Raw genomic sequence first — 26977 nt, forward strand, 5'->3', positions numbered from 1 at the left:
GGGAGGAAAAGTGTCACTTGGGTTTCTCAGTTCAAAGTTGAGATTAAACTCAGTCTATGTTGTGATTCAATTATAACCTTCAGTTTGGGCATCAGGTAGTGTACATATAGCAAAGTAATGGTAATGGTACACTTGAGTGAATGTTTTTCATGGAGAGGCTGATATGGTAAATACAAAAGTGCACAATTCACAGCTATGGTTGACCAAACTACAGGACAGGGCGGACACACTGTAACCACAACGTATCAGTACATATTTTAGTTTTTGCAACTTGATTTGAGGAAATGAAACCTGGTTCATCTAAACTTGGCGGTTTATAGAAAAAAATGGTTCCGCTATGCGGGGAAAAAAATCTTATCACACTAGCACAAGGTCATTTTTTTTAAACCCTCAAAATCTGGTTGGTGGGAGCTACAGGTGGCAGGTGGGCTCTGATAAATATAAGCTGCACTCACAGTTCCCTGTTCGGACCTCAGGAGGGAAGACGTTCAACTGAAAGGCTGAAAAGAACCGGGGATGGCGTCGCTCAAGATCACTTTGCTTCTCTTCATTTGTCTTGGAGGCTGTGGTGAGACTTTCGAAATTGAATTAAAAAAGTCAAGTAATGATATGTCAAAATCTGAGATTATTAACGATGAAAATTTCACCCTGAAGCTTTGACTTCAGCCTCTAATGGTGATGATGGTGTGGAAAGTGTTCCAGATGCCCTGACAGACGTAAGTGTATGAATTGTGATTTCTCTAAACAGAATTATATCTTGTAATCAATTATATATGCTAAATAACAAGCCTCATATGTTTTGGTTATGATGCACAGGTTCACAGTATGATGTGTGTTCTATTTTTGCTAGTGATAAAAACTTGCTGAACCACAGCTACCATCAATTATCAGTAAAAGAAAAATACATGTAATTATTAAGAAATTAAGGGATCGTCGCAATTTTATGCAGTGCTGAGGAAGGAGTGTCAATACTCTATTACAAGTTGAAGCCCTTTATTTAAAACTACAGCAGTCTTGTCACATGTTTTGCCACATGAACTGGCACAATGGAAATTAAAGCCTGACGCATGAATGTGTAATTAGCGTTTTAATATTGTAGCTGGTGAAGGTTAAGTTAGTTCACCGTATGAAAGGGAGGTAGTTTAACAAACCAAATGTGGAGGAGTATAAAGTATAAGTAGTATACAGTATAGAGATAGACCGATATGGTTTTTTCAGGGCCGATACCGATTATTAGTAGTCAAGGAGGCCGATAACCGATATTTGGAGCCGATATTCATTTGCAGTAAAAGTGAAAATATTGGCGTCAAAATTTTGAATAATACAAACTCCAACACTTAACTTTGTTTAAATGCCTTTAAGCATATGTTTATTAAACAAACAAACAAAAAGTGCAGGGAGTTCCCAGGGTCAGCAGCATCTCTTATAAAGTGAAAATTTAAATAAATAAATAAATAACTTCCTGAAGGTTTATAAAGTAAATAAACAAAGTTAAATAAAATTTGCGAAGAAATGAACTTTTTCTCCTCTCCGCCGTGTGTGTGAGCACTCTGCATGCACAGCTTTCACTGCGGATTGGCTGTTACCCGTGCCGTGGCTCTGCGTGTAACCAATCAGTGCTGTCGGTGGGACAATGCTGGAGATGGAGTAGTGACGGCAGACAGAGAGGCGCGGCTGCATCAGAGCCAAAATAACCCAGTTTTAAACTGATCTCTTATCGGCCGTCAGATTAAAAATAAAAAAAAAAGGCAGATGCCGATATGCGTCAAAATGCCGAATATCAGCGCCGATAATCGTATCCCTAAAACAGTAGTATTAGATAGAAATATTCAATAAGTACTAGTGCATCAAATAAATACCTCACTATAATTCCTCCTCACCCCTTCCATTTTGGAGGCGTAAAGATGGCAGTGATAGAAACTGTATGATACTTTACCACCAGTGTTGAAAGTTTTAAGAGAGGTCAGGAGATTGTTTTGGCTACTTACAGAGGGAACTGAGATATGCATTTCTTCAAAATCAGGAAGTCTTTTCAACTTTCGTACTTCCACTTCTTGATTTCAAATCAAGCACTGTCACATGCTCTTCTAATTCTCAAGAAGTTTTAAATTCAAGCAAAACTGATGCAGGCACAGATTAGTTTCCACATAAGGACACACACTTCTCACGCAAAAACATTTCTGACCACACCCAAGTTTTGTTCACAATTTTCTTTCTCATGCACCACCATGCAGTTTAGGGGGTTAATTTGTTTCTCATTATGTCACTTTGACTTTATAGAATGGGGACATCTGCAAGGACTGCACTCAAATATTTACGCTTCTTGTTGACCTCTTTTCCGACGCAGACTTTCAGGTGAGTACAATAGTCGACCAAGCAGGAAACACATTCTTAAAGATTAATATTTGCTCACTGATATTATTACTGATACTGGGAATGACCATATCTTTATGTCAAGACTAAAATACCCACTGTGCTATCTTAAGTGCTCACCAAGACCTGGGGCTCAATAGTTTTCAATAACACAATCATTTAAGTCCTGGAATTATGCACCTGCTCTTTTATCAGTTGAAGCACATTCTTCACATTTAGAGATGTGAAAATGTATTTAAATAATATTTATAGACACACACACACACACACACACACACACACACACACACACACACACACAGTCTCTCTCTTTTTGTTTTGGCTACAAGGCCACTTCCTGTTCTGCATGCTTAAAATAGTTGAAATGAAATATCACCTGTACTTTTTGTTTCACATCTGCCCTCAAAGATCCTCTTTCCTCAGTTTAACCTGGTCTGCAGAGAGTCTCATCTGTGGCCAAAGAGAAAAAACTTAAATTAGTAAATGTATATGAATGCTATTAATTATGACTCACACATAATTATAGCAACACTTGCCCCTAACTTCACCTTACTTTAACATTTATATTAGCTTAAACTGTGGGTTGGGCTTGGCCAGCTGTGAATAGTAAAACATACAGCCATATTGGTCAACAACCCCCTCTCTTGGCCAGCCCTACTGCTAAGCAATTAACCAGCTAGCTTCCTTTAGCCGCAGTAAATTATTTAAACAATAAAATTAGCTGCTTCTTTAAACATAACACAGACACCTAGCATAGCTTAAACAAGACCAGCTATATGCTAGCTAGCCAGCCCGCTCTTTGGAAAGCTTTGACTTCATTTAGCATTAAACTGAAAGCTGGTGTAAACAGATTAAGCTAGCTTTGAAATGCAGTTACCTCTGCAGCTTTGAAAGTCTGACGATGTTACTAAGGAAAAACAAAACTCCGGGAAAAGCAAAGAAGAGAGTTTTCTCTAGTTTGTTTCCAAAGAGCTCACTAGCTCACTAACCGTTAACGAGACCGGTAGAAGGCACGTGACGACCGAGAGTTCAGGGGGCGGGAACTAGCGCCACTGTGACGTAAAATGACTTTACAATTAAAAATTACGAGGATTAAAAAAAAGGTAATTTTCATCAAGGAACTGAATTATTCAAGAAACACTTCATATAAACTTTGGTATTAAAGCTTTTATGAAAAAAAAAATGCGTATGGCCTATTGCTTTTAATTTAGGCAGCTTTAGTTCTTGGCCAAAGTGGTAGAAGTAAAAGTGCGATTTTGACGAACCAAAATGCAACCACCGTTTCATTGCACCTGTTACCCAGTTACTCAAAAATGATATGCAATTGATATTGCCAAGTCTCGCCAGGTTTCATGTTTTGCAACCTCGTTTCCTGTTAGAATCTCCAGACAACAGATAATTGCAAAAGAGAGCACTGGCTCAAAGGGGTCATTATAAATCATTTCCATCATACTTTATTTTTTAATTTCTCCTGAAAACAATAATCTAACTTATTTTGAAGGTCTTTAGATTTATAAAGTGGTCATTACACCAACTTCTTAATAATAGGTCCATTTCTAGAGGAGCAGATTTAAATACTACACAACTAACGCTTTATTTCAGAAAAAGATCATGGATGCCATTCACAATTTGTGTGACCACCTGCCTGGACCACCTGGTACTGCCAAACTCTGCAAAGAAGAGGTGGATAAGATCCTCCCAGTGGCAATCAACTTCATTACTGCTGTTGTTGTAAGTTATGAATGCAAGTGTTGAATTTGACAGACTGATATATCAGGAGTAAAATAATAATGTTATGCTCTGTACTCCTTACCATCTGTGTGTCTGATTCGACTAGAAGCTCTATTCTCAACATATATTGTCCATCTCCATTCCTGCAGAAACCAGCACAGCTTTGTAAAACCATTGGGCTTTGTGGCTCCAGCGACAAGCAGAAGATGCTCAGCTATTTTGTCAAGGAGGCCCTACAGGCTGCTGTGACCACTGAAAATGTAAAGTTCAACCTTGTGGAACTCATTTGAAAAATAATGTTTAAGAGGAAATGTCCCACTCTGACCTCTTTGTGCTTTATTTCCTCTGCTGTTTGTCATTCAGGGGACTCCCTCAAAGCAATGCGACTTCTGCATTTTTCTGATCAAGACTTTGGAGGGCCTGCTGCCTAAACAAAGGACTGAGGTAAGTCAAGGAACACACATGCACACACAGTATCTCTTTGTTCTGCACACCCACACACACGAACATGTAAATGGAAACCTAAATGCCTCCAGACAGCACTGCAGACTGCGTGATTGACATGATGAGCACTAACCTTTCTTCTGCAGGAGGCTGTGATCAAGCTGCTGGAGGAGATCTGTCACATCATGCCCGCCGCCTACAGAGATCAGTGCGAGTTTGTCATCAGCAAGTTCAGCAAGACGGTGCTGGATGCCATCCTGGGTTACGCCACCCCTCAGGCCATCTGTGCTCTCCTCCACCTGTGTCACGGGCAGGAGGCTCCTCACGTGGGTCAGTCTGCCCTTCTTCAGTGATGTGCACGTCGAATTTTTAAGAGGCAAAAATAAGCTAGCTGTAGCTACTTGTTGAAGGATGATTAACCAGTAGTGAATTTATTTTATGTCCATCAATAACCATTCAGATGTCCTTCTTCCCCTTTTAGACCCCTGCACTTTGACAACGTACAGATGCAAAGACATCAAGACTGCCCTCAAGTGTGGCGTGAGTTACCCGCATTAAGACTCGTATAGGTTATAAATGCTCATCAGTGATGACGTCTGACCCTTATGACCTCTTTGCAGACTGTGTTTTACTGTCAGAAGTTTGCCTGGAAGCCTCTTAACTACAACACCCTTTAAAATGTTAAGGTGAGAGGAATACTGTAAATGTATTACGAGCTATTATAAAGACAACAGATTGTACGTTTAAAATGCGTCTACTTTCCTCTTTCCAGGATGGAACGAAAAATGTGCTTCAACATGGATGACTCAGATCTTTCAACGTCAAAGTGCAAATATTTACCTGCTTTACACCTATGGCATTCCCCTGATTGGATTTCTTTCAGATGCTGATTTTATATCTTGCTGCACTTTGTGGTTCTGCTCTGTACATACCATCTCCTTTGACTGAAGGAAGACAGGGCGTAGCTTGATAAAATATGGACAAAAGGATTATTTGAACTTAAGGTGTAGAAGGAAAGTTGAAGATATGATAGCTTAACTGGAGAATCAGGAAGTTAAATGATTTTTGAATGGAAAAATGTTCTGCGATAGTTGTGTGTACTTTAGATTTTTGTATTAATCTCTTTCCTTTATATAAAGTTTCATGGCGGCTTTAATTAGCTTTCTTGTAATCATTCGATCTGTCAGAAGATGTCAGGAGAATTATCTGAATAAAATCGGTTTAATGAGGACATTTTCTGAGTCATCTACTGTTTATAAACTTGTCATAAGCAGGCATGTCTGTGCTATTTCACAGCAGCACTCAGTGTTTTGTCGGCAACAATATAAAGTGTGTACCGGTGTGTTGCTGCCATTTATCACAGTGAGGACAGTTTCAAAGCCAGAACTGAAACTACTCTGCTGGTTTTGTGAGATTGAGGAAGTGATCATATTACCACCTGCTTTTACTAAGACCTACTTCTGCGCTCATTTCTGGTCATTTTCTCGAGATCTCAACTTATTCTTCCCCTTATCTTGAGATAACACAGCTGATTTTCCTATTATAACAGATTCATTTGGCCCATTATCTCGAGATTACAAAGCTGATTTTCTCGTGATAAAAGGGATAATTTTCCAGCGATCGAGAAAACAAAACAGGCTGATCACAGCACACAACATGCCATTCTGCCATTGCCCACACTAATGAGGTAAGTTCAGCCTGTCTGTTTTGTGCTTCTGCAACTCTGGGGATACCAGTTATGATCATGTGACCTTAGCGCTGTTATTTCATAATAACGAGATATAAGTCGAGATCTCAAGAACACGACCAGAAATTACTCGTTATCACAGACACGCGAAAAAATAAAATGTATAGGTGCATGTCTGCTAAGGGCTTCCGTAATTTTGTGCCATAGACTGCATAAAAGATGGCCGACATGACAGCTCCCTAAAAGTGAAGCCAAAACATCTCTATCGCCCCCTGCTGACTGGCTGCAGTATAGGTCAAAAAGCCCACCTCCTCCATGTTAACAGATGGGACATGAGTCAAACTATACGTCTACTACGTCTGCTTCAGACCAAGACAAGAATCTGTTCTGCTGTTCAACACGCCGGTGGGGGAAATCTTTGCTGTTTTTTTTCCAGTAAGTTAAGTGTGTGTTTGGATTAGCGGAAGTGGCTATGGCGGCTCCACCCGTGGATCTCTACTGTGCAGCTCTGGCTCCAAATGACGTCAGCATCGTATGATGGCAGCGCCTATCACAGGGGCTATTTTGGCGTCCATCAATATATACAGTAATTGGCCATAACATATAAATTAAGGTTGGATTGAATTAACAGAGTGAACTTAACATGGAAAAGCATAAATAAATATCCAGCCAATGAGCACAAAGGAGGGTGCAGTTTATTTGAAGGGTTTGAAAGAGACACTCAACAACAAATCAGACTCCTCAGTTTGAATCATTGCAGAGGGAAATTTTGCATCACAGGACAGTTACGAGTGGTGGGTGGGGTGGTGGGGTAGTGGGGTGGTGGGTCAATAGGTTCGGAGTCAGATATTTGAGGGCAGGGGAAGGGAGAAGGCACTTTTACACATTCAGCAACCGCACTGACAGACTCGCTTCAAACCATAAAAAAAGGTATTTAACAGAAAAGAAAATGTTCCTCAAAACCCCCCACAGGAGACCATGTAAACAGGCCGGTTTCTCTGTACAACACCGACCAATCATTTGTCTCGTCAGTGGATGAGTGAGAGGATGCAAACATATCGTAAAAAACAAAAACATTGGGGAGGTTGAATTGTCTTGCTCCCACAAACAGATTCCTCTAGAATGCTCTTTGCACCAAGTACGGCCCTTATTTGGGATTTTTCTACAGTACACTTATGGAGCCACAAGGTGGTGCCAGAGGAGACAGGATACAGAAGAGATATCAGTGTCAGTAGAGTAAAACTATTAATGATGTCAGTATTTTAAATGGGGACACAGCACCACCTAGCTGCATGATGGAGACATTTCAGATGAGATGTCAGCTGTGGCGGTTTGTACCGCTCACCCAGGCTTACAGTGGAGATTGTCAGGGATACATGCAACTGGGGAAGCATTCAAAGGCATATACTGTGTATTCACAAATTGAGTTTAAACCTAGCAAGGGTCTCTGGCACACGTCGCTCCTTCCTGTTTCTGTAAGTCCTGCCACTAAACTCTTTAAAAGAAGAAGAGCGGCATCCTTGTCAAACTGTACTTTAAAAAAAAATCTGATTTGTGCCATGCCTAACCAATGGGGTACGCTGTAAAGAATAATAGGTTTGGTTTAAATAAATAAATAAATTAAAAGAAAAGCATGAGCTGCAGACTTGACATTCATTTTGAAGCTATTGTACATGTAACAATAACAGCAGAGGTCTGTTCCATTTTTGGTAACTCTAAAGGACGATGTGCTGTGCGTTTCCTGCGAGAGATTCAAAATCCACAAGCATTAAGCAACATATCTGATCCCAAGTCCTCGTCTGTATAAAACTAACTCTGCTGAGAAGATGTGAGCAACCTTGTGGCGTTCTCCTTCATCGTCATCCGTTACAACTTCGTGTGCAGGTGTCAGGACCCTAAACGTGTGCGTCTGAGAGGTTTTAAGATATAAAAACGTGTGGCACATTCCTGAATCAGTCAGTCCCACAGTAGTCAATCTTAATGTTAGAAATTATTTCAAGTACAGTGTTGACTTGTAATAAAGGCACTTCCTGCCCAGAGGCGACTGAGCCTGGGTTTCTCTGTAGCTACACCCAGACTCAGCCTCAGGAAGGGGGAGTAGTGTACCTCTTCTTCATGTAGGTAAGAGACATAATCATCATCTGGAACATTCACATGACGAGCCAAAACAATAAGTTACAAAAATGGAGTGGTTTCACGGTGCAGCCCAACAGAACCACGTGGTCATTAGCAGCCTCTGACTTCTCTGTAAAACGTCAGAACAAAAGTGGTCTGAAGGGACGGCACACATAAAAAAAAAAAGGAAAAGCAGATTTCTAAACACTTAGCAAGTGCTCGATCCTTTTGTCGCCAAAACCCCCAAAGCAGAGAGAGTGATGGCTCTGAGGGAAGCAGATCATAACAGCCTTTAACGCAATTAAGTTAGGGGAAATGGAAATGGGTGCTAAATACTCACATGGTCCTTTTGGAGTTCTGCTATAAATATTTCATCTTCTTAATTTAACATCTTGGCATCTGAAATCGTTCGGTCTTTGAGATGTGTACAACACTAACAGGTGGAGAAAGGTCAGCTTGTCGTGTGGTAGAGGCTGTGGTGATGTGGCTGTGTGTGTGTGTGTGAGAGAGGAGGAAGAGGGAGGAGGACAGGAAAGAGGAATTTAGAAAGAGACAGGTTTATCTGTAGGACACCTGTGGGGACATTAGAGTAGGGGGTCAGTATTTCAGCACCTTGGGAACCTCCCATGAAAAGAGATCGCGACCAAAGTGGCCATAAGCTGCGGTGCGCTGGTAGATGGGCTTCTTCAGGTCCAGATCCCTGAGACAGAAATAGAACAATTAATAGAAACCTGAATACGTGCAGAATGGGGATCTTAACTGTATGTTTTTAGTCAGCTGGAATTAGACAGCACAGGATACCTCACGATTACTCCCGGACGGAGGTCAAAGTTCTTCTGCACGATCTCCAGCAGCTCCTTCTCGCTCTTCTGTGAGGTCCCGTAGTGGAAGATGGAGACGGAGAGTGGATGGGCAACTCCAATGGCATAAGATACCTAAAATGGTTAAAGAAAATGCACACATTAGGATCTTCAGCTGACACCGGAGAGACGTGACATATCTTTTTAACAACTATTTTCAAGCCTACGGGTAGTCGAGTCTTTTATAGTCGGATTGCAACTTTCATATTAAATGGAGCAATTCTCCCCTGGAAAAAGCCACTGTCAGTCAAAGCTGGTGTTCTCTGTAATCGATAGAAGGAATAATATTTGAAGTTGGCGCCATAGCTGTGGAGAAAGTTGTACAAACAGCTCGTGGTTTCGCCCATTTTACATTCCTACAACACCCGGCATGCATTGTGCCCCTCCCTCTGAAAGGAACGGCCCAGCGAGAGACGCTGGAGTTAAATACTACCATTTTGCTGCAGGCAATGGCTCAGAGAGGAACAGAAACAAAAATCCGACGAGAATATACCGGCGGATCGTCTAAAATATCTTCAGGTCTGCAGTCTACATTTCAAACCTGACGATTTTGAACGAGACATGACATCGGAGGCGGGCGTCCCAGATTGAGGAAGTGAAGTTTAGCGAGCTCCCTGGCCTCTGCCAGATTTGTTTCATGTAGTCTGGCTGAGGTTTTCCAGGGCCCATTGGAGAAGTGGATAGCGTCCTCTAAAGGCACAAAGCCAAACTGCATTTTTTTCCTACCATAATGGCATTAGCTCCCCACAATAGCACGATAGGACTGAGGTTGAAAACTGGCCCTTTAAATCTGTGTTATAGTCTAAGCTCACCTGGACCAACACCCGCCTGCAGAGCCCGGCTTTCACCAGAGACTTGGCCACCCAGCGAGCAGCATAAGCAGCAGAGCGATCCACCTTGGTGTAGTCCTTCCCAGAAAACGCTCCGCCCCCGTGAGCACCCCAACCCCCGTACGTATCCACGATGATCTTACGCCCGGTCAGACCAGCATCGCCCTGTGGGAAGGAGCACGGGACATTGCACTTTAGGTACATTTAAGACTTGTATATTTTGCAGAAATTATAGAATTCTGGCCGAAGCATTTGGGAACAGCTGAGCATTGTTCCTGTGAGAATGTACCATTATTTGTTTGAAAAGATTTAAATTTTCTTGAGCAAAAACATTTCTGGTCTCACCTGTGGTCCTCCAATGACAAATCGGCCACTGGGCTGCAGGTGGTATACGGTTTCATCATCCAGGTACCCACTCGGAATCACCGCTTTCACCACCTGCTCCTTCAGACAGTGACACATGTCGTCCAAACTCACAGCCTCATCGTGCTGCACGGAGACCACAACAGTGTGGACACGCAGCGGCACCATGGCGCCTCGGTCCTGCCTGTACTGTACGGTGACCTGAGGGGAAACAAACAAGTGATAAATATTAGAAAAGTAAACAGGATGGAAGAGATTACTGTCTGTTCTTATTTAGATTTGTTTTACCTCCAGGGAGTCAGAGCAAATACACGCAGAACATTGTGGAAACAAAACCTCAATGAAGTCATGTAAATATGATACTGCAAATGATGGGTAGCTTTAAAACAGCCCAAAGCCTGAGAGCGGTTTCATTTTGATGTGAGGAGGTCAATGCCTTAACAACATTGACTTCAGTTACTGTAGGATTCATTAGGCCTCTTTATTTCATTTTAATTAACTGCAATATATTGATTCTAAAGAAACAATGGCTGATACATTTAAGCACGCAGGATTTTAAGGATGTAGGGATTCATAGTTTCCACAAAGGAAATAAATTCTAAGGATCTAAAGTTGCTACTCTGTATGAACTTACAATTACCTAGAAAATAACAACTGCTAATAAAAATGATCTTGCATAGATTTACCTGAGTTTTGGAATCAGGGCGGAGCCAGGGCAGCGTCCCATTGCGTCGCAACTCAGCCATCTTTGCGTTGAGCTTGTGCGCCAGGACGATCGTGAGGGGCATACACTCCTCCGTCTCATCAGTGGCATATCCAAACATCAGACCCTGTGAGAGGTGCAGTCACAAATCAAAGCATGAATACAGGCCGAATCAACATCACACACTGTGATTCCACCACAAACCTGTCTCCGGGCTGTGAATCAAACAAGAACATAAAAGTAGACCTGGTCGCCGGCTCCTACGTCCTCTTCTTTGCGATCAAGGTGAACGCCCTGCGCAATGTCAGGGGACTGCTGCTCCAAAGCCACCAGCACATTGCAGGTCTTGTAGTCAAAGCCTGTAGAATTAGACGGGTTAGCGTCAGCAAATGGTTCATAATGTAAATCCTCACAATGGTACTAAAAACTCTGGCATTCATGTAAGCAGCCGAAGTGCATTTTTCCAGAAAACCCTCTTTGTCGGCTTTTTAAAAAAATCTCCACAATCTATGAAACAGATGAAACCAACAGCACGGAGCGATGCTAATGTTTGTATGTATTAACTGCATGAACTACACTCACACCGGCGTTCATCACTGTACCTTTGGAAGAGTCGTCATAGCCGATGTGTTTGATTGTGTCCCTGACAACCTTCTGGTAGTCGACGTTGGCCCTGGAGGTGATCTCCCCTGCCAGCAGGATCATCCCCGTCTTAGCAACAGTCTCTGTTGACACAATGACATGCAGTGTGAGGGATGAGAGTCAGACTGAGCTTAATACATCAGTAAGAACAAGGAGAGAATTAAGGACACTGGTTTCAACACTGAAGCAGGTTAACGTAACAAATACAACTAACAATTACTTTTACTATTAACTTTTCTTAATTGAATTCGTCCATCAATATGTACATTAGAAAACAGTGGAAAAAAGTCTAAGACAACATCCTACAACCCAAAAGGTAAATGACATCAAATTATGACCATAGCCGGGAAACCAACAAGACTAGGTCAAAGTCTAGTATGTGGCTGACCGCATCAGGTCAATGTGCGCTTTTGTGGGCAATGTGTTACAAGGACTGTCCTTATGAGGCTGGTGAAAACGTGTTTGAAAGCAGGTGCGTGCTGCGGACGTAGGTGAGGACAGCGGACGAGCAGCCCCGCCTAGTCGCGTCAGTGGAGGTCCAATATGCTCCATGATCCACCACTGCGCAACACTCTCTGGCTCTGAAAGCACCGTCACTCACTCACTCAGTCAGTCAGTCACATACAGACCCGTGTGTAGGGCTGAACACTTTTTTTAACAAAATACACAAGATGTCATAACCAACAGGAAATGTACCCACCTTATCTTCTTCTCTATCAATTGTTCACATAAAAGCCAATCCTGACAAACAGGTATAACTCTGTTTGTGGTGTTTACCTTAGCCTCTGTCTTTCAACGATTAATGAATAATCAGTAATCAGCAAACGACAGCCTCTATAGTCGGCCTGTTTTGCAGTCTACAGACTTACCACATGCTACTTTGGCGTCCGGGTCTTGTCTGAGGTGCTCATCCAACACGGCATCACTGATTTGGTCACAGATTTTATCTGTGGAGAAACACACAAATATCTATCAGAACTATTGTCAAAAACATGTTAAACACTTCACAGCAAAGCATCCGTTTTGCTAATTGGTAAATATGCACACCGTGAGAATGTATTTTAAGTTGTTACACCAGATAATTGAAATCGACCTCACTGAAGATTTGTAATAACACCTGACTTTCCCCAACTTTAAACAAGAGCTCACAGAGTGGTGTTTTTCATCTCTCTCACTTGATGTGTTGGAGGCAATTATTCCCCTCACACATAAAAACTAGTGTAACAGCATACCGAGGATGGCTGAAGCAGCACTGTCCATAGGTAAGTGTAAAGACAGTAAATCATCAGTAGAGATCTATGAAGGTGCTTCTTTAGTGTCCTGCAACTTTAAAGTGTGTGGATTTGACTACATTACACCCACAGCTGAGCGCAGCCCCTGCAGTACCTATATTTAGGACTAGTGGTAAGCCTATTATCTGTTGCAATGGAGCTGCCCCCACTGCCCCAATGTAAGATTGAAAACTGCAGCATATTGTACAGCAAGTTCTCCAACTGAAATGTTGTATGTTGGGGCGCTGGTTTAGCTCAGTTGGTGGAGCAGGCGCCCCATATACAGAGGCTACAGTCCTCGTCGCACTGATCGCAGGTTCAACTCCGGGTCTGCCGATCATTCAGTGCATCATCCTTCACTCTCTAGTCCCCACATTTCCCATCTCTCTTCTGCTGTCATATCAAATAAAGGCAAAAGGCCAAAATAATAATAAATAATAATTGTGTGTTGCAGATGTACATCCAGATGGCAGCTTATTAGGCACACTTAGCTAAAACTAAAGCGGTTTCATACAGCAGCCCTGGAAATAATATTTCCTCAACAAAGGTTATAACAATCAGATTTTATTTATAAGACGAGTTTATTGGCATTTTGGAGCATACGCATTGACTTTGTCTGAAAACAGCTTTAAAAGGGGAACATGAAAACTTCATGAAAGTAGGATTTGTTGCAGGGTTGCTTCATTAGACTACAACAGGACTACAATCAAACTAGTTTTTAGCTTGGTATACCCAACAAAAACTGGTATTCAGTTTATTGGCACTCTATCAAAGAGCAGTTGTTTATTTTAAAATTAGTTACACTGCAAGTCTGGATAAAGGAATTAAGAAACGGTGTCTTTTAATTATACATTATTCCCTATTATGATAAGTATTAACTTTCAAAACATATGGTACACTTGGCACTTTTTGACAGTGACCTCTGTCTACAGACGAAATTAAATCTACTTCATTTGCACATGGGTCTGCCAATAGTAACTTGGGCCTTTTGTCTTTGAACAAACAACAACAAACACGCTGCCACTTTAGCTGCCGAGCACATGTCACATACAGTTAGCAGAGACAGTTAGGAAACACTGTAATGATGCAACGCCGCATGGTAGCTAGCAATCCTGTCTGACCTAACAGTAAACTAATAACGTGTTAAAAGGATACACCTATTAGCAATTTTTGGCTAATGCAGACAAAACACCCCATAATTTTGTAAAATTCATGTATGAAACCCATGTGGAGCCCAAGTGTGACTGACAGGCACAAACAGCTAGCTAACGTGGTGTTAGCTTAAAGAGCTAGCCGCCGTGTTGTTAGCATGCAGCCGCAACTTTACTACAAAAAACTGTACTACCACAGCTTATAAAAAGTGTTGTTCATTTTATGATATATGCTTAATTATGTGTAGCCAGGCCTCTTCAACATAGCGTCGACAAACTTTCAAACAATGTTGACAGAGGTCCTAAGAGGATGAATGGTAGTGGACAGAGACCAGCTGACATAGTACAACAACACGCCGAGCTAACAGTAACACGCCACATGACCTTGTTTGAGAGGCTAACAGGATGCTATCGGGCTAATTATTATAGTCAAAGGGGAAAATACTTTGCAGACAGGCTGTTACATATTAAAAACTTACCGGGGTGTCCTTCGCCGACTGATTCAGAAGTGAAGAGGAAGCAGTCTTCATCAAAGTGCAAGTTGTTATGGAAACCGTTCAGCTGGCCGTTCATTTTCCCTCTAAACACACTGTTAGCTAACAAGCTAGCCGTTCAGATACAGACAGTTGCGACTACAGTTCAGACGTCTTTAACCCGGTTTCCTGCTCACACACACAAGGAGACCACACTGCTTTGAGTTTCGGCTCGCCGGGAGAGTGGCTCAGACAGCTGTAGTTATCCGACTGAGCAACTTCTTCGGACCTTTTAAGTTATTTCTCTGCAGCCAATGTTGTTGTTTAGCACATACCATGTGGTGCAAGTGGGCGTGTTCTAATTAGCCCCCAAAATGTCCCTCGGGTCAAATAGTATCCTATAGACGTGACGCAATGTTGATTTATGAAAACTCATTGCAGATTATAGCCTGATATTTTTCATTCATAAATTTGCCTCAGATTATCTGAATAGGGAACAAATAAATTATTTCATATAATCAATTATTCTTAATAATCTGTGTGTATTTAACCGTAATTCACTTATTTTCAAGATTTTTAGGGATATATTAGAGGCTTGAGAAAGCCAGAGTATTACACTAAGGCTATTTGAGGACTTGTAATGAGCCTGAAGGCAATGCAAGCAGTTTTATTTACCAAAATTCAAACATGCAAAGTGCTTTACATAAGCAAAGAAAAGCAGTATAATGACATCCATATCAATTGAGCAATAAAAGCCAAGAATGAATAGGATTTTAAAACCGTGATGAAACAACAGAAACTAAGCTTAATTTGTTGTAATTACATGTAAAGCAAGAAAATATCCAGTGTTTAACTTATTTTCTTTTAGTGGCTTGAAGATATGAAGGTATCAAATATTACAGATGACATATTTTAATCAAAGAAATATAAGTGAAATAAGTGTAATAAAAAAATAATTAAAAAAAAGTATTTCCCTTAATTGAGGGATTAAGTATTTTGCATTTCACTCATTTGAAGGATATTAAAAAACATGGTAAGGGTAATAGTAACCAGTATTTCTCTAATTTTAAGGATTTGGGGGATAATATGAAATGTACAAGGCCAGAAAAGTTAGAATAATCAATTATTTGGCCTATTTAAAGGATTTTCCAAAGTCTGGAGAGTAAGGATGCAGTTGGGATCAAATGGCATTTTTGACTGCCTATCAGACAAATCATATTGCTTCTGGGATGATTCCTCTCTGTGCCTGTGCAGCTTGATTTGCCCCTTCTTCTCTGGTCGTCGGATTTAGGCCCCCCTTACTAATCCAAAGAATGATTATCTTGATTACAAACTTCAGGGATTACCAAAAGCTGTGCACACAAATCCACACCTTAAGATCTTCTTGTTCTTGATATCATGCTGTCCTGTACCAAAGCCTTACCTTAAATACTCATTACATCATTATGTGGCTTGAGCACACACGTCTGCACACACATTAACACAAATATACACTTGACAGTTTGAAGCAGTATTTGTCCAATAAACAGTATAATGTCATGTTTATGTTTGTTCTTGTTTTATTTGCACACTCACACAGATACACGACACTGTTTCCTGGAAGCAAAATATCCACATTAGCCTAAACATCCACTCACCGAGCTCTATAGAACAGGGGCTGTATTCACAAAGCCGCTAGGAATAAGAGCACTGATCTAAGATTAATGTTCAGGGTCACATGATCACATGTACACTTCAGATTGACTGACGTGGTGAAATCTCTACTTTAGATTTATTTTATGAATACAGACCAAGAACTATAGAGTGAAAACTTAAAACTAGGGATGCACGATATTAGATTTGTTGCCGATATCCGATATGCCGATATTTTACAACTCATTTAGCCGATTACCGATACCGATATTTTTTTCCCGCGCACCTAATTGCAGAGATCATCAACTCTCTTCTGTATTGGAATTAGCGTACAGTATAACGGTGATACTCTTATCACATTTGTTACAACGGTCAGGGTGACGGGTCTTGAGATGGTTAATCAAGTTTGTAGTGTTGAAAGACTTTGCCTTGGCTCCTCCTCGCATCACCGAAGCTGAGCAGTCATTGCAAATAGCAGTTTTGCTATCTATTTCAGACACTTTGAAAAACTTCCACACCACGGACATTTTGGCTTCTAACTCTCTCATGCTGCAGGTAGACACACGTGACGTCATCACGCTGCGCCGCGGCGGGTCTTCTTCGCGCCGGGGACATTGCGCCGAGGTCGGGCATTTAATCAAGTATGCAGCAGCCCATTATTTTATCGGTTAATTAAATCGATGGATATCGGCCAACACGATAGCTCATTTTTAAGCCGATATCGGCCGATACCGATAACGTGCAGATAATATCGTGCATCCCTACTTAAAACCACATTGATGTTTCACACATGTACGTTTTAACACATAGACCTACACACACACATACACACACACACACACACACACACACACACACATAAACAAACAGTCTCTCTCTCTGCTATGAACTATGACACCATCAATGCTTCTGGTCCAGGGTCCTTATTTTGACATGAGACTGTTCACATGGATCTATATTGCTCTCAGTAATAACCGGTCACATCCATCACAGCTTTACTCTGACTTTGGTTTCACATTCAATATGTTTGTTTACGTATGATATAACTTCTGAGTCTATAAAAGCACTTGTCATCGGGAGTCTGGACACATCTTTGACTCCCAGATACACACAGTGTATGAGATGATGGTAGATTCAGAAACAGAGAGCTGCAGGGCTACAACGAGGAATGTTTGCAAACTACAGTAGGAGTCTTTAGATGTGCTGCTTCTACGAGCCCAGAGACTTCAAGGGATCAGATCAGACTCTGAATACATGGATATTGCCTTTGTTCTCCTTGTACAGCACCTTCATTTAAAAGGTTAATTCTCGTATTTTTAAACCCTGGGCCATTTTTTGCCCATATTTTTATGTCAAACATTTATAAAGTTCTGTAATTGCTGCTGTAGATTTGATCAGCTGGCAGCCAGGAAACAGGCTCTAATGTAAGGTAATCCTGGAGGGCAAATGCGCCAGACGAAAATAAAAGTGCTTGTATTTTTCCACTGACAGGCACAGATTGTTCATGTTAGTGTCTGAAAAAACAGCGAAATTATCTCCCTAAAGAGACAGACCTCATGTTGAAGAGCAAGTTCGTTTTCAGGCCAGATGTAGCTGATAAAAAGCTCTACTCAAAGCCACCAGACTCCATTGAAGAAAACAGCACCTCTCAGGGCATGGTGGTTGCTGGTCTACTTCTGCCTAATTCACTTACTTTGTTTGTGCCATTGGTTTACATTGTTGTTTTAAATGGTTTGCTCCGATCGAACATAATAATTGTATAACACGATTACAAAAAAGAAACAACTGTATGCAGCAGTGAATAAGGAAGTACTGTGCTCTGCAAAGTTAAATTACTGTTTTTTTCAATGGAGTCTGGTGGCTTTAAAGAGAGTAATTTAAGAGCTGTTTGTGGATTCAAAAAATGATCTTACTCTTTGAGAAAAAGGTTTATCTCTGTAGGGAACCTTACTGTGGTGTTGTCAGACACATACAATAACAATACGATCTGGTGAGTAGAAAAACAAGCACTGTAAGTGTTCGTAATTCAATCCAAGCATTTCCCCCAAGCCAAGTTAATGGCTGCTTTATGTAGGAATCTACAGAAACAATTCCAAAAATGTTTAAGGTAAGTTTGACTTTTACTGTCCAAATGGGAAATTTGTTATATAGGATCTGGTAAGTGGAAAAACAAGTACTGTAAGTGTTCGTACTTCAATCCAAGCATTTGTCTCAAGCCAAGTTAATTGCTGCTAAGATAAGTTAGACTTTTACTGTCCAAATGGGAAATTTGTTATTTAGATCTTAAAATATGTCAAAAAAAATAGGGCCCAGGTTTAACTTTAACTATTGATATCCTATGCAGTGTCTGTTTCACCTGCTTTCCCTATCTGTTTGACCCCGGTGGGGCTAACCTGAGCTGGTCTGTGTTCACCTATGATGGCTGCGATGAGGGCCTCAGGTGCAGAAACTCCACTTCCTGGAGACACAGGGCTGCGGGGGCTGAGCGGGCTGATGGTGGGGGACTGCACAGTGTCGGGAGAGACCAGTCGCTCCTTCTTGGCAGCAGAGCATGGCGAGCGGCTGCGAGTCTGGCCTTCTTTAGAGCGAGGATGGAGGCTCAGGCCCTGCAGGGAGGGGAGAGGGTTGGAGGAGAGAGCAGGAACAGCGGGGCTGCGGCTGCGACGGTGGCGATGGTGGTGTTTGCCGTTTTTAGGGCTCGGGCTGCGGGAGCTTGGAGCCAGCAAGACCAGAGTGCTGTCGTCTTCTGAGCTGACGTCCGAGCTGTCAGAGCGGCGAGTGGTGGGGCTGTGGACCGGAATCTTGATCTGTTTAGAACAGAGGATTTAAGAGAAGATAGCTGCATGAGCAAGGCTGCTAAAAAGGAAATAAAACCAAAAGTATGTCGTCAAACCTTTCCATATTTTATCTCTGAGTAAAATTGTACTTAAGTAGAGAATTTAAGTAGTCTGGAGTGAAAGAACTCGACTGCCCCGCCGAAGGCCCTGAACTCAACCCCATGCAATTACTCTCTAATGAACTGGAACATTGAGTGTGAGTCAGCCCAACATCGGTGGCCGACTTCACTTATGCCAAATCTTGTGAAACCTTTCCTAGGAGAGTGGAGGTTGTTATAGCAGCATATTGATGATGATGGACTTAAGAATAAGATACACAGTCACATATGGAAGCTACGTTTGGGTACTTCTATCTCTTAAATGTGTTCATAAATAAATCGTAAGCAGCAGTGAGATGCCTTCCTTTTGTCCTCTGACTTTTCTTACCTGAATCGGAGATGACAATCCGACAATACTGTTCATATTGTTGCTGTAGTAGCCCAGCATGTATTCACAATCATCTCTTGGCAGATCCTCCTCTGAAAATGTCACCTGGAGAAGAGAAAGATTTAAAAGTTCATCCTGAATTCAGCTTTTGCACAACATAAATGTGTGTATTTGAGTTTCTGACACACCTGTGTTGCATGCTCTCCTTTGGCCCATATATACGCCTGGTAATCTTTGTGATGTCTGAATCCCACCTGTGCACAGGTAAAACATTATATGACACGCTAACACTGGGCACCAAATAGTCAGAAATCGATCCATAGCTTTTGAACATGAACAATTAGAGAATTACCTTGTAAATGGCGACCCAGTCCCATGAGCTGCGCTGATACGTCGATGCAACGGTGAATCTGACTGTAGCATCTGAGACTTTACTCCACTCTTTGTTTACCTGCAGCTCCACCAGGGGCACCTCCACCTTGAATGGGAACTAGAAAAGAGCGCATACATAAAACATATGAAATCAATGCATCAACGCAAGGATGTTCACAATGTTTTTACAGTGTATTTGAGGATCTCACATGCAGTGAAAACACAGCAGAAACAGGCTTATGGTCGCTGATGGTGAAGCCCATGTGACTTCGGTACGCGTGCTGCTTCACTTTAGTCGCCCCACCCAACCAGGAGGTCAGACCCCGCTGCAGTGCTGCATTGTGGGTAGGAACTGGGGAGCCGGTGCGACGGAGGCGCCAGAGGATGCGATCTGTCCAGGCTGGTTTTCTCTTTTTAGTGCTGATAGAAAGAAGCGACATTGTTACAGTGGACTGCAGCAGTTTAACTGAGCGTTGATGTTTTGATGAAGTGTTATGGACGCACCTGGTGTCATATGTGTGAGTGCCCACATCAAACTTATAAGTAGGTGGGAATTTGAGTGGACCCTCTAAGAAGCCTTCCAGGATGGACTCTGTGATTTTAGCCATGTTGAGCTGCAGACAAAAGATGGGATAAAGAGAGAAGGTCACACTCCTGAGTCTTGCTATAGCACCCTCTGTTGGTGATGGTTGATATTCAACAGACAAACAGGTGGTGTAAAGCCTTCCAGAAAAATCCGCCCTTTTTAAATTAACGGTATCAGACCTGATCTCGCTCCCACAGAAGAGGCAGCTTGTTGCTGTCGATGGCACATTTCACCACATGGATGTCGTAGTCTTCGATGCGGAAATTCAGATCACCGAACCAGAACACGACACTGTGGAAGGACAAAAAATACAATTATGACATTTTAATGTTACGTTAATGTTTTTAAAATAATACATTCTTTATTGATGGTTATTAACTTATGCTTAGAAAACTGTTGTTTGAGTGCGTTACTCTAAAACTCAAGACACATCAAATATCAAATAATGAGGCCTTAAAGCTTTATTGTGCATTATGGCCTCCTAAGATGTATTCATCATTGGTGAGAAGATGAAGGTGGTGCAAATAAATACAAAAATACAGAATATTTTATGAATGAGTGTATGATATTTTTACATTAATTATGACATCTTTTTCATGGGTGCTCATCTGCAAGTGAATTGATTTCACTCATGTAAAAATGATGTCACCCACTCGTGGTCCAGCACACCCGTGGCGGTCCCTCCTTCAAACTGCTGCTGCTGCAGGATGCTCTCAAAGTCCTCCATCCGCTGCTCCAGGTTCCTCATGTGAGCCGGCAGGTGACAGTTGAGAAAGCACACCGGGTGGCCAAACATCGTCATCCTTGCACTGACGCCCCCTTTGTTCCCCTTAGGGTGAGAAAAAAAGGGCAGACAGGACACAGAGAGGAACGCATGTTAATTAAAGTAAAAAAAATTGTGAAAGCGAGCATGCATCAACATTATCTGTGTTTGGGGACAAAATAGGGATGTTTTTCTGCCCCTGAGTCACAGAACCAGAAAACCAGACAGCTTGCTGCTGCACTGACCTCAAAGAGAAGGAGACTGCACCAGCAGCAGCCAGGGGTGATGCTGACATCAACACGCACGGGAAGGTCACACACTGACATATGCTCTCACGCATGCACGCGACTATTGGCAGGAGGACGCACGCACACACACATCATCTTTTAACCCCCCCCCCCCCAAACCCACTGACACAAACCCGTCACAAAATTTGCAACGTAATAAATCTCAGAGCTGAATTCAGAGCAGGGATCTTCAATGCTTAGCACGTACCCAATATCCCCCGAGTCCTGTGCGTGTGCTCTCTTTCTGCACACCTCGGAGGAACGGGAGATGGCAGAATTTAGAGAAAACCAGCAGCAGCACGCCCTGCATACGCTGGGATGCAACCTAACATAGATAAAACATTACAAATGAGATCAACTAGATTTTGTTTTTGCAAAAATACACAAGCAACTTTAGCTCCTTACTGACCAAAACGTATCCAAAAGGACTGAGTGTGTCCATGCAACGCTCACTCCACTGGTCAGAGAAAAGCACATCCTTCAGCCGCTTGTTTATCATGGAGTTGACTTCCTGGAGTCTGTGTGGTGCCAGAGAAGTAAAGAAATGTCATTAACAAGTGAGAATGAAGCACTGATAAAAAGGACAGTGATGGGTAACAGGAGCGGACGGATCAAAACCATCACAGATGACTGAGTGGGCACTCACGGCTGTCTCTCTCTGGCACTGCTGAGCCTGGAAGAAATACTTGCTTACCCGATGATAAACATGTCAACGCTCCCATCTGAAACATTTGGTCCGAACAGAGCAGTGATGTCATCTGGCGGGACAGCTGATCCCACGTTCCATGTGACGATGTACACCCTTTCAGAGGATAGAAAGGGAGGAAATGCTGCATTAGATTTAAGTACTATATATACTGTAGAGTAAAAGAGGACATAATCTGTGCTGTAATCCTCAGGGAAATAGCTTTCATCTGTGTAGCTGTATATAGAGAAAAGATAAGCACAATTAAGCACCTCTTTGTACCTCCATGATGACTAAGGTGTGTGTGCGTGTGTGTGGGACTGCCAGAGGAGAGAAAGACATGGCGCAAACAGTCCTTTGAAAATAAACTACCAGAGAAACAGTTTCATAACAGAAACAACAGAAGCAACTCATCATGGCTCAACGATTACTCAGTTGATTATTTTCTCGATAAACTGATTGGTCAGCCCGTCTAAAATATGTACATAGTACAACTGTGTATTTGTTTCCCAAAGCATTATGTGTCGTCTCCTAATGTCTTGTTTTGTCTGACCAGCATTCCAATATTTATAGTTTTAGTTTATCATTATAGAAGACAGTGAAAGTAATAAGTCCTCACATTTAAGAAACGGAAACCATCAAAATAATATTTGGCATTATTGCATGAAAATAACTGAAATTATCAAAGTAGTTATGATTCATCATTACATGGCTCTGTTAAATACTTGATTCTGATTGGTTAATTACAGCATTCCGAGGTCTGTTATATCTCGATATCAGACCGTTGTTATGAAGAGCAGACCGTTAGTAGGGATGCAGCTCTAAAAGTCGCTAAAACTGAAGGCTTCAACAGAGAGATCTACAAAACTGAACATGACACATGAAGTAAACAGTAAGGGAACACAGTACGGGATACAGCGGTGTTTAAAGACGTGAATGGAAAAGAAAATGTCAACAGTGACGAGACAGAAAACCTCAACTCAGGCTGATTCCTGCGGTCCGGTTCACCAAGTCTTTCTTCACCATCAGAGGAAATGTTTCCTTTTTATGTGAGTAATATTAGTTCGGTTAGCTCATTCTAATGTGAGTAATATTAGCTGGGTTAGCTCATTCTAATGTGAGTAATAACAGCTAGGTTAGCTTATTCTAATGTGAGTAATAACAGCTAGGTTAGCTCATTCTAATGTGAGTAATATTAGCTGGGTTAGCTCATTCTAATGTGAGTAATAACAGCTAGGTTAGCTTATTCTAATGTGAGTAATAACAGCTAGGTTAGCTCATTCTAATGTGAGTAATATTAGCTGGGTTAGCTCATTCTAATGTGAGTTATAACAGCTAGGTTAGTTTATTGTAATGTGACTAATATTAGCTAGGTTAGCTCATTTTAATGTGAGTAATATTAGCTAGGTAAGCTCATTTTAAGAATGCTACACAGTTGTGTCCGAGTGTAACAGACTATTTTGAATGGGATTCTTTATATTTTTTAATTAATAAAATCATTCATGTTATTCGAATTATTCATTTTGTAAGTCAAAAACTGTGTAATAAGCAGAATAATGTGTAGTGAGCAGGTTGTCATTACTGAATGGAACCCCAACAGGGTGAGACCTGCTCACTATACATTATCCCTTCTCCACTCCATCTTTCAAGTCACTAAAAGAACATTAAGTCAATAAATTCATGCGTCTGACATTTCTTGTTTCCAAATATTAAGGGTGCATTTTCAGGGTCAAAGACTTAGCCAAAGGAAAACATGGGTGGTTTGAAGGATTTAACACTGATTCCAATTATTTCAGTACAAGATACCATAAAATAAACATACAGTAAGTGGAATATTACTTGAAATAGAATCAGTTAATGGGTTAAAAACCTGTTTTCCTCTGAGTTTATAAGAGTAAAAAAATATGAGATTAAATGTACTTAAAATTATGCCTATGAGAAGTCGCTGTGTTGCTCTGTCAGGTTCATAAAGCTCTTAGTGAAATTTGCAGGTTTGATTCATGTGACGTGGTCTGGCATCAGCTTCCTCACAGCTCCTGAATGCAGATGTATTTAGACGTAACATTTGAAGCAGTGAGAACAGAGACAGTTTAAACCCTTGTGGAAATCACAGAGGCTAACTAATATGAAATGTTTTAATAAAGGTGGGATTATTTGTCTCACCTGAAGTCATTGTTCTCTCCTCCCGGCTTCTCAGACTGAACTTGGCTCTGTGCTGAGCTCCCAGGTGAGGTGGTCCTCTGCTGCTGAGGGCTGAGGCTTGGTTTGAGGCTGAGGTTGGGGGTCAGGCTGGAGTTGGGGCTCAGGTAAGGCTGGCTGCTGTAAGACTGAGGGCTGTGGGGACTCTGGGGACTGTGAAGGGACAAGGAGGACTCTGTCGGGGAATGTGACAGGAAGTTGGTACTCTGAGGTCCTGGAATACAAACTGGAATCAAATCAATCTCCTTAGACGGGTCTGCTAAGATTCTTGTTGTCTTTGGAGCAGGTTTAGTTCCAAGAGCAGTGGGTCTCGGCCGGCTTATGCTTGCCAGTGTTGCTGGGCTGGTCGGAGACTTTGCCTGCCCTGACTGCATTTGGTCCGTCACTTTAATGGGTGCAACTGTAACCTGTGCAGGGCTAAATCCAGCCGGCTTCTTGAGCACCTCTGCTGGGTTGATGAGAGGTGGTTCCTGGATTGTGAGCTGTGGAGGTAAACCAGGACCGGGTACGATCAGTGCACAGGGGCCAGGTTGCACTTTGGACCCGCAAAGGTCAGTGCTGATTGGTCGCTGCTGCAGGCGATCCATCACCCTACAACAGTAAAAACAAGGATAATTAAACACAATTTTTCTTTTGAGTATTTGGAAAAAAACACATGACAGTGCCAGGCATAAAAATATTAGAGGTGACTTTTGCCAGATTTGTCCTTCACCTTGTTATACTGACCAACTGTTCACATGAAGCTCCCCAGCCATCACTGATGACGTTTCAATGAAAGGTTAATTAGGTTAAAAAGAGGGACTTATATGTACCTAAATATAAGTAGCAGTACCACAGGGTTAAAATACTGTTACAATTAAAAGTACATCATGTCCATAGCATGTACATATAATATAATTGGACTATACTTGGATCCATTAGTAAGAATGACCTTTATTGGGGCGAGGGCTTCTCACAGGGTCCAACTCTTTTCCGCATGTCATCCCCACTCTCTCCTCCCAATATTTCCTGTCTCTCTTCAGTGGCCCTTTCACAATAAAGGCAAGATGGCCATCAAAATTTTTAAAAAGCGTTACTTAAGTGCTACCGCTGGTAATTTAAATAAACTACTTATTAGCTTAATAATACAACAGCATAATTTATTAGATGTTCATATCATATATTAGTAATATGACTCTAGTAGATAGAGCTGATAAAGTAGTAGTCTACATTAAATACGACAGTACCTGGGTAGTTATTTTCCAGCAGTGTGCTGAGGAACTAACTTTGGACCTCCCGTTTTGGATCATATCCTTGTTGCCTAGCAACATTAATTAGCCCCTGACCCTCTTACAAAGCAAAAGACAGAACTGTTGGGGATCATTATGGGATGGTATCACATTGTAGAGCGCTTTACTGCTCACCAGTTAACTACCATTTTCTCCTGTTTATTAAAGTCATGTCAGTCAGAGGGGAAGCATGAGGTGGGACAATCAGCTGCAGATAACGGAGCACACGAGACAATGTCAACAGATACTGTAGGTCACAAAGGAAGAAGAGGGCCTCCTCCATTTTGTTTATGTGCCCTCTCACACAGAAATTATACACCTCCTTTAATCATTCATGATATGTAAATGAGGATCTCTTTCATGTGACCACAGTAGTAACCTGTCAAACAGAGCTTGAGTAATGGTGAACAGACACTTTCTGTAAGTCTACTTTAAAATATAAAGGGCGACTTAAGAGCTTAATTAACAGTAAAAGTGGGCTATTCTTTAGATTTCATGCTCCTTTAGCCTGCAAGTCTGAATGACAGCTCCACCAGCTACAAAGGTGCGAGTCTAGGCTCGTTAAAAACACACAAAAAGCTTTTTTACATGCAAAATCAACATAAACACGCAGCTGCAGCAACCACAGTGTCTCACAAACCTCGTGGAAACATCTGTCTTACCTTTGGTGCGTTTTTTTTATTTCCAAGGTGAACCGTAAAGGTGATCTCATAAATTTCCAAAGAGGAAGCGCATCAGTCTTCTTCTCTCTCGCACGTCAATCAACACGACTGGTTTGTCACATAAAGATGGTTTAATGGTCCGGAGACAGAGCGACCCAGCAGCCAGTCTGCAGGTCGGATGAGAGCCGTCGGTTCCGGGGACAGCGGACGTCTCCGTCACGGTGCAGACCGATCCGCAGGGCTGTCAGGACACGAGGCGGTCACGGTTGATGTGTCCGGACTCGTGCATGTTGATATTTGTACAACCGCTGATTTTTTACCTCATCCTACTTATGACTGTCAGCGCACTTGACCGGAGCATCTGTGCACTTTACTGTCAGCATCCCGCCTGCACCTTCTGCACACCAGCCGTACACACACCCATCACGCGCGCTCTCAGTGCACCCCTCTCTCTCTTTCCTCTCTCTCCCTCTGTGCACTCTGGGTAAAACACATGGGCACCTGAGGGGCGGGTTTAACAGGAGAGGCAAAACAAAAAATCAGCTGTCCAGGTGCAGCCAGCCAGAAATGACTGAGCATCTGTCCTTTCAGTGACGTATTAATCTGGCGTTAGTGCG

At 42.0% G+C, this 26977-nt stretch overlaps 3 protein-coding genes across 3 annotated transcripts; 1 reads left to right on the forward strand and 2 right to left on the reverse strand.

Annotated features, from left to right (window-relative positions):
- The first annotated feature begins 420 nt into the window (after positions 1–420).
- LOC138602221 (prosaposin) lies at positions 421–5779 on the forward strand. The gene is made up of 10 exons (XM_069673653.1): positions 421–568; positions 655–716; positions 2281–2355; positions 3976–4104; positions 4254–4364; positions 4468–4548; positions 4695–4878; positions 5030–5088; positions 5169–5234; positions 5321–5779. Exons 1-9 carry the CDS (start codon positions 517–519, stop codon positions 5223–5225), a joined length of 810 nt encoding a protein of 269 aa, XP_069529754.1. The 5' UTR covers positions 421–516; the 3' UTR covers positions 5226–5234; positions 5321–5779.
- A 1129-nt stretch (positions 5780–6908) lies between these two features.
- mat2aa (methionine adenosyltransferase 2Aa) lies at positions 6909–14875 on the reverse strand. The gene is made up of 9 exons (XM_069673132.1): positions 14650–14875; positions 12618–12695; positions 11709–11831; positions 11353–11465; positions 11090–11233; positions 10386–10604; positions 10023–10205; positions 9152–9285; positions 6909–9050 (listed from the first exon to the last, which is right to left on the reverse strand). The coding sequence occupies exons 1-9, from the start codon at positions 14741–14743 to the stop codon at positions 8948–8950; spliced, it is 1191 nt and encodes a 396-aa protein (XP_069529233.1). The 5' UTR covers positions 14744–14875; the 3' UTR covers positions 6909–8947.
- A 1304-nt stretch (positions 14876–16179) lies between these two features.
- On the reverse strand, positions 16180–26791 carry LOC138601860 (inositol polyphosphate 5-phosphatase K). Its single transcript, XM_069673131.1, has 13 exons — positions 26361–26791; positions 24395–25021; positions 22241–22348; positions 21956–22064; positions 21755–21871; positions 21150–21325; positions 20676–20787; positions 20415–20524; positions 20120–20330; positions 19891–20028; positions 19727–19792; positions 19539–19643; positions 16180–19082 (listed from the first exon to the last, which is right to left on the reverse strand). Exons 1-13 carry the CDS (start codon positions 26408–26410, stop codon positions 18612–18614), a joined length of 2400 nt encoding a protein of 799 aa, XP_069529232.1. The 5' UTR covers positions 26411–26791; the 3' UTR covers positions 16180–18611.
- Positions 26792–26977: the final 186 nt, after the last annotated feature.

Source organism: Semicossyphus pulcher, unplaced genomic scaffold, assembly GCF_022749685.1.
Source record: "Semicossyphus pulcher isolate SPU_LCO1_2020_fin unplaced genomic scaffold, fSemPul1.0.p SCAF_22, whole genome shotgun sequence".
In the NCBI taxonomy this organism is placed as follows: domain Eukaryota; kingdom Metazoa; phylum Chordata; class Actinopteri; order Labriformes; family Labridae; genus Semicossyphus; species Semicossyphus pulcher.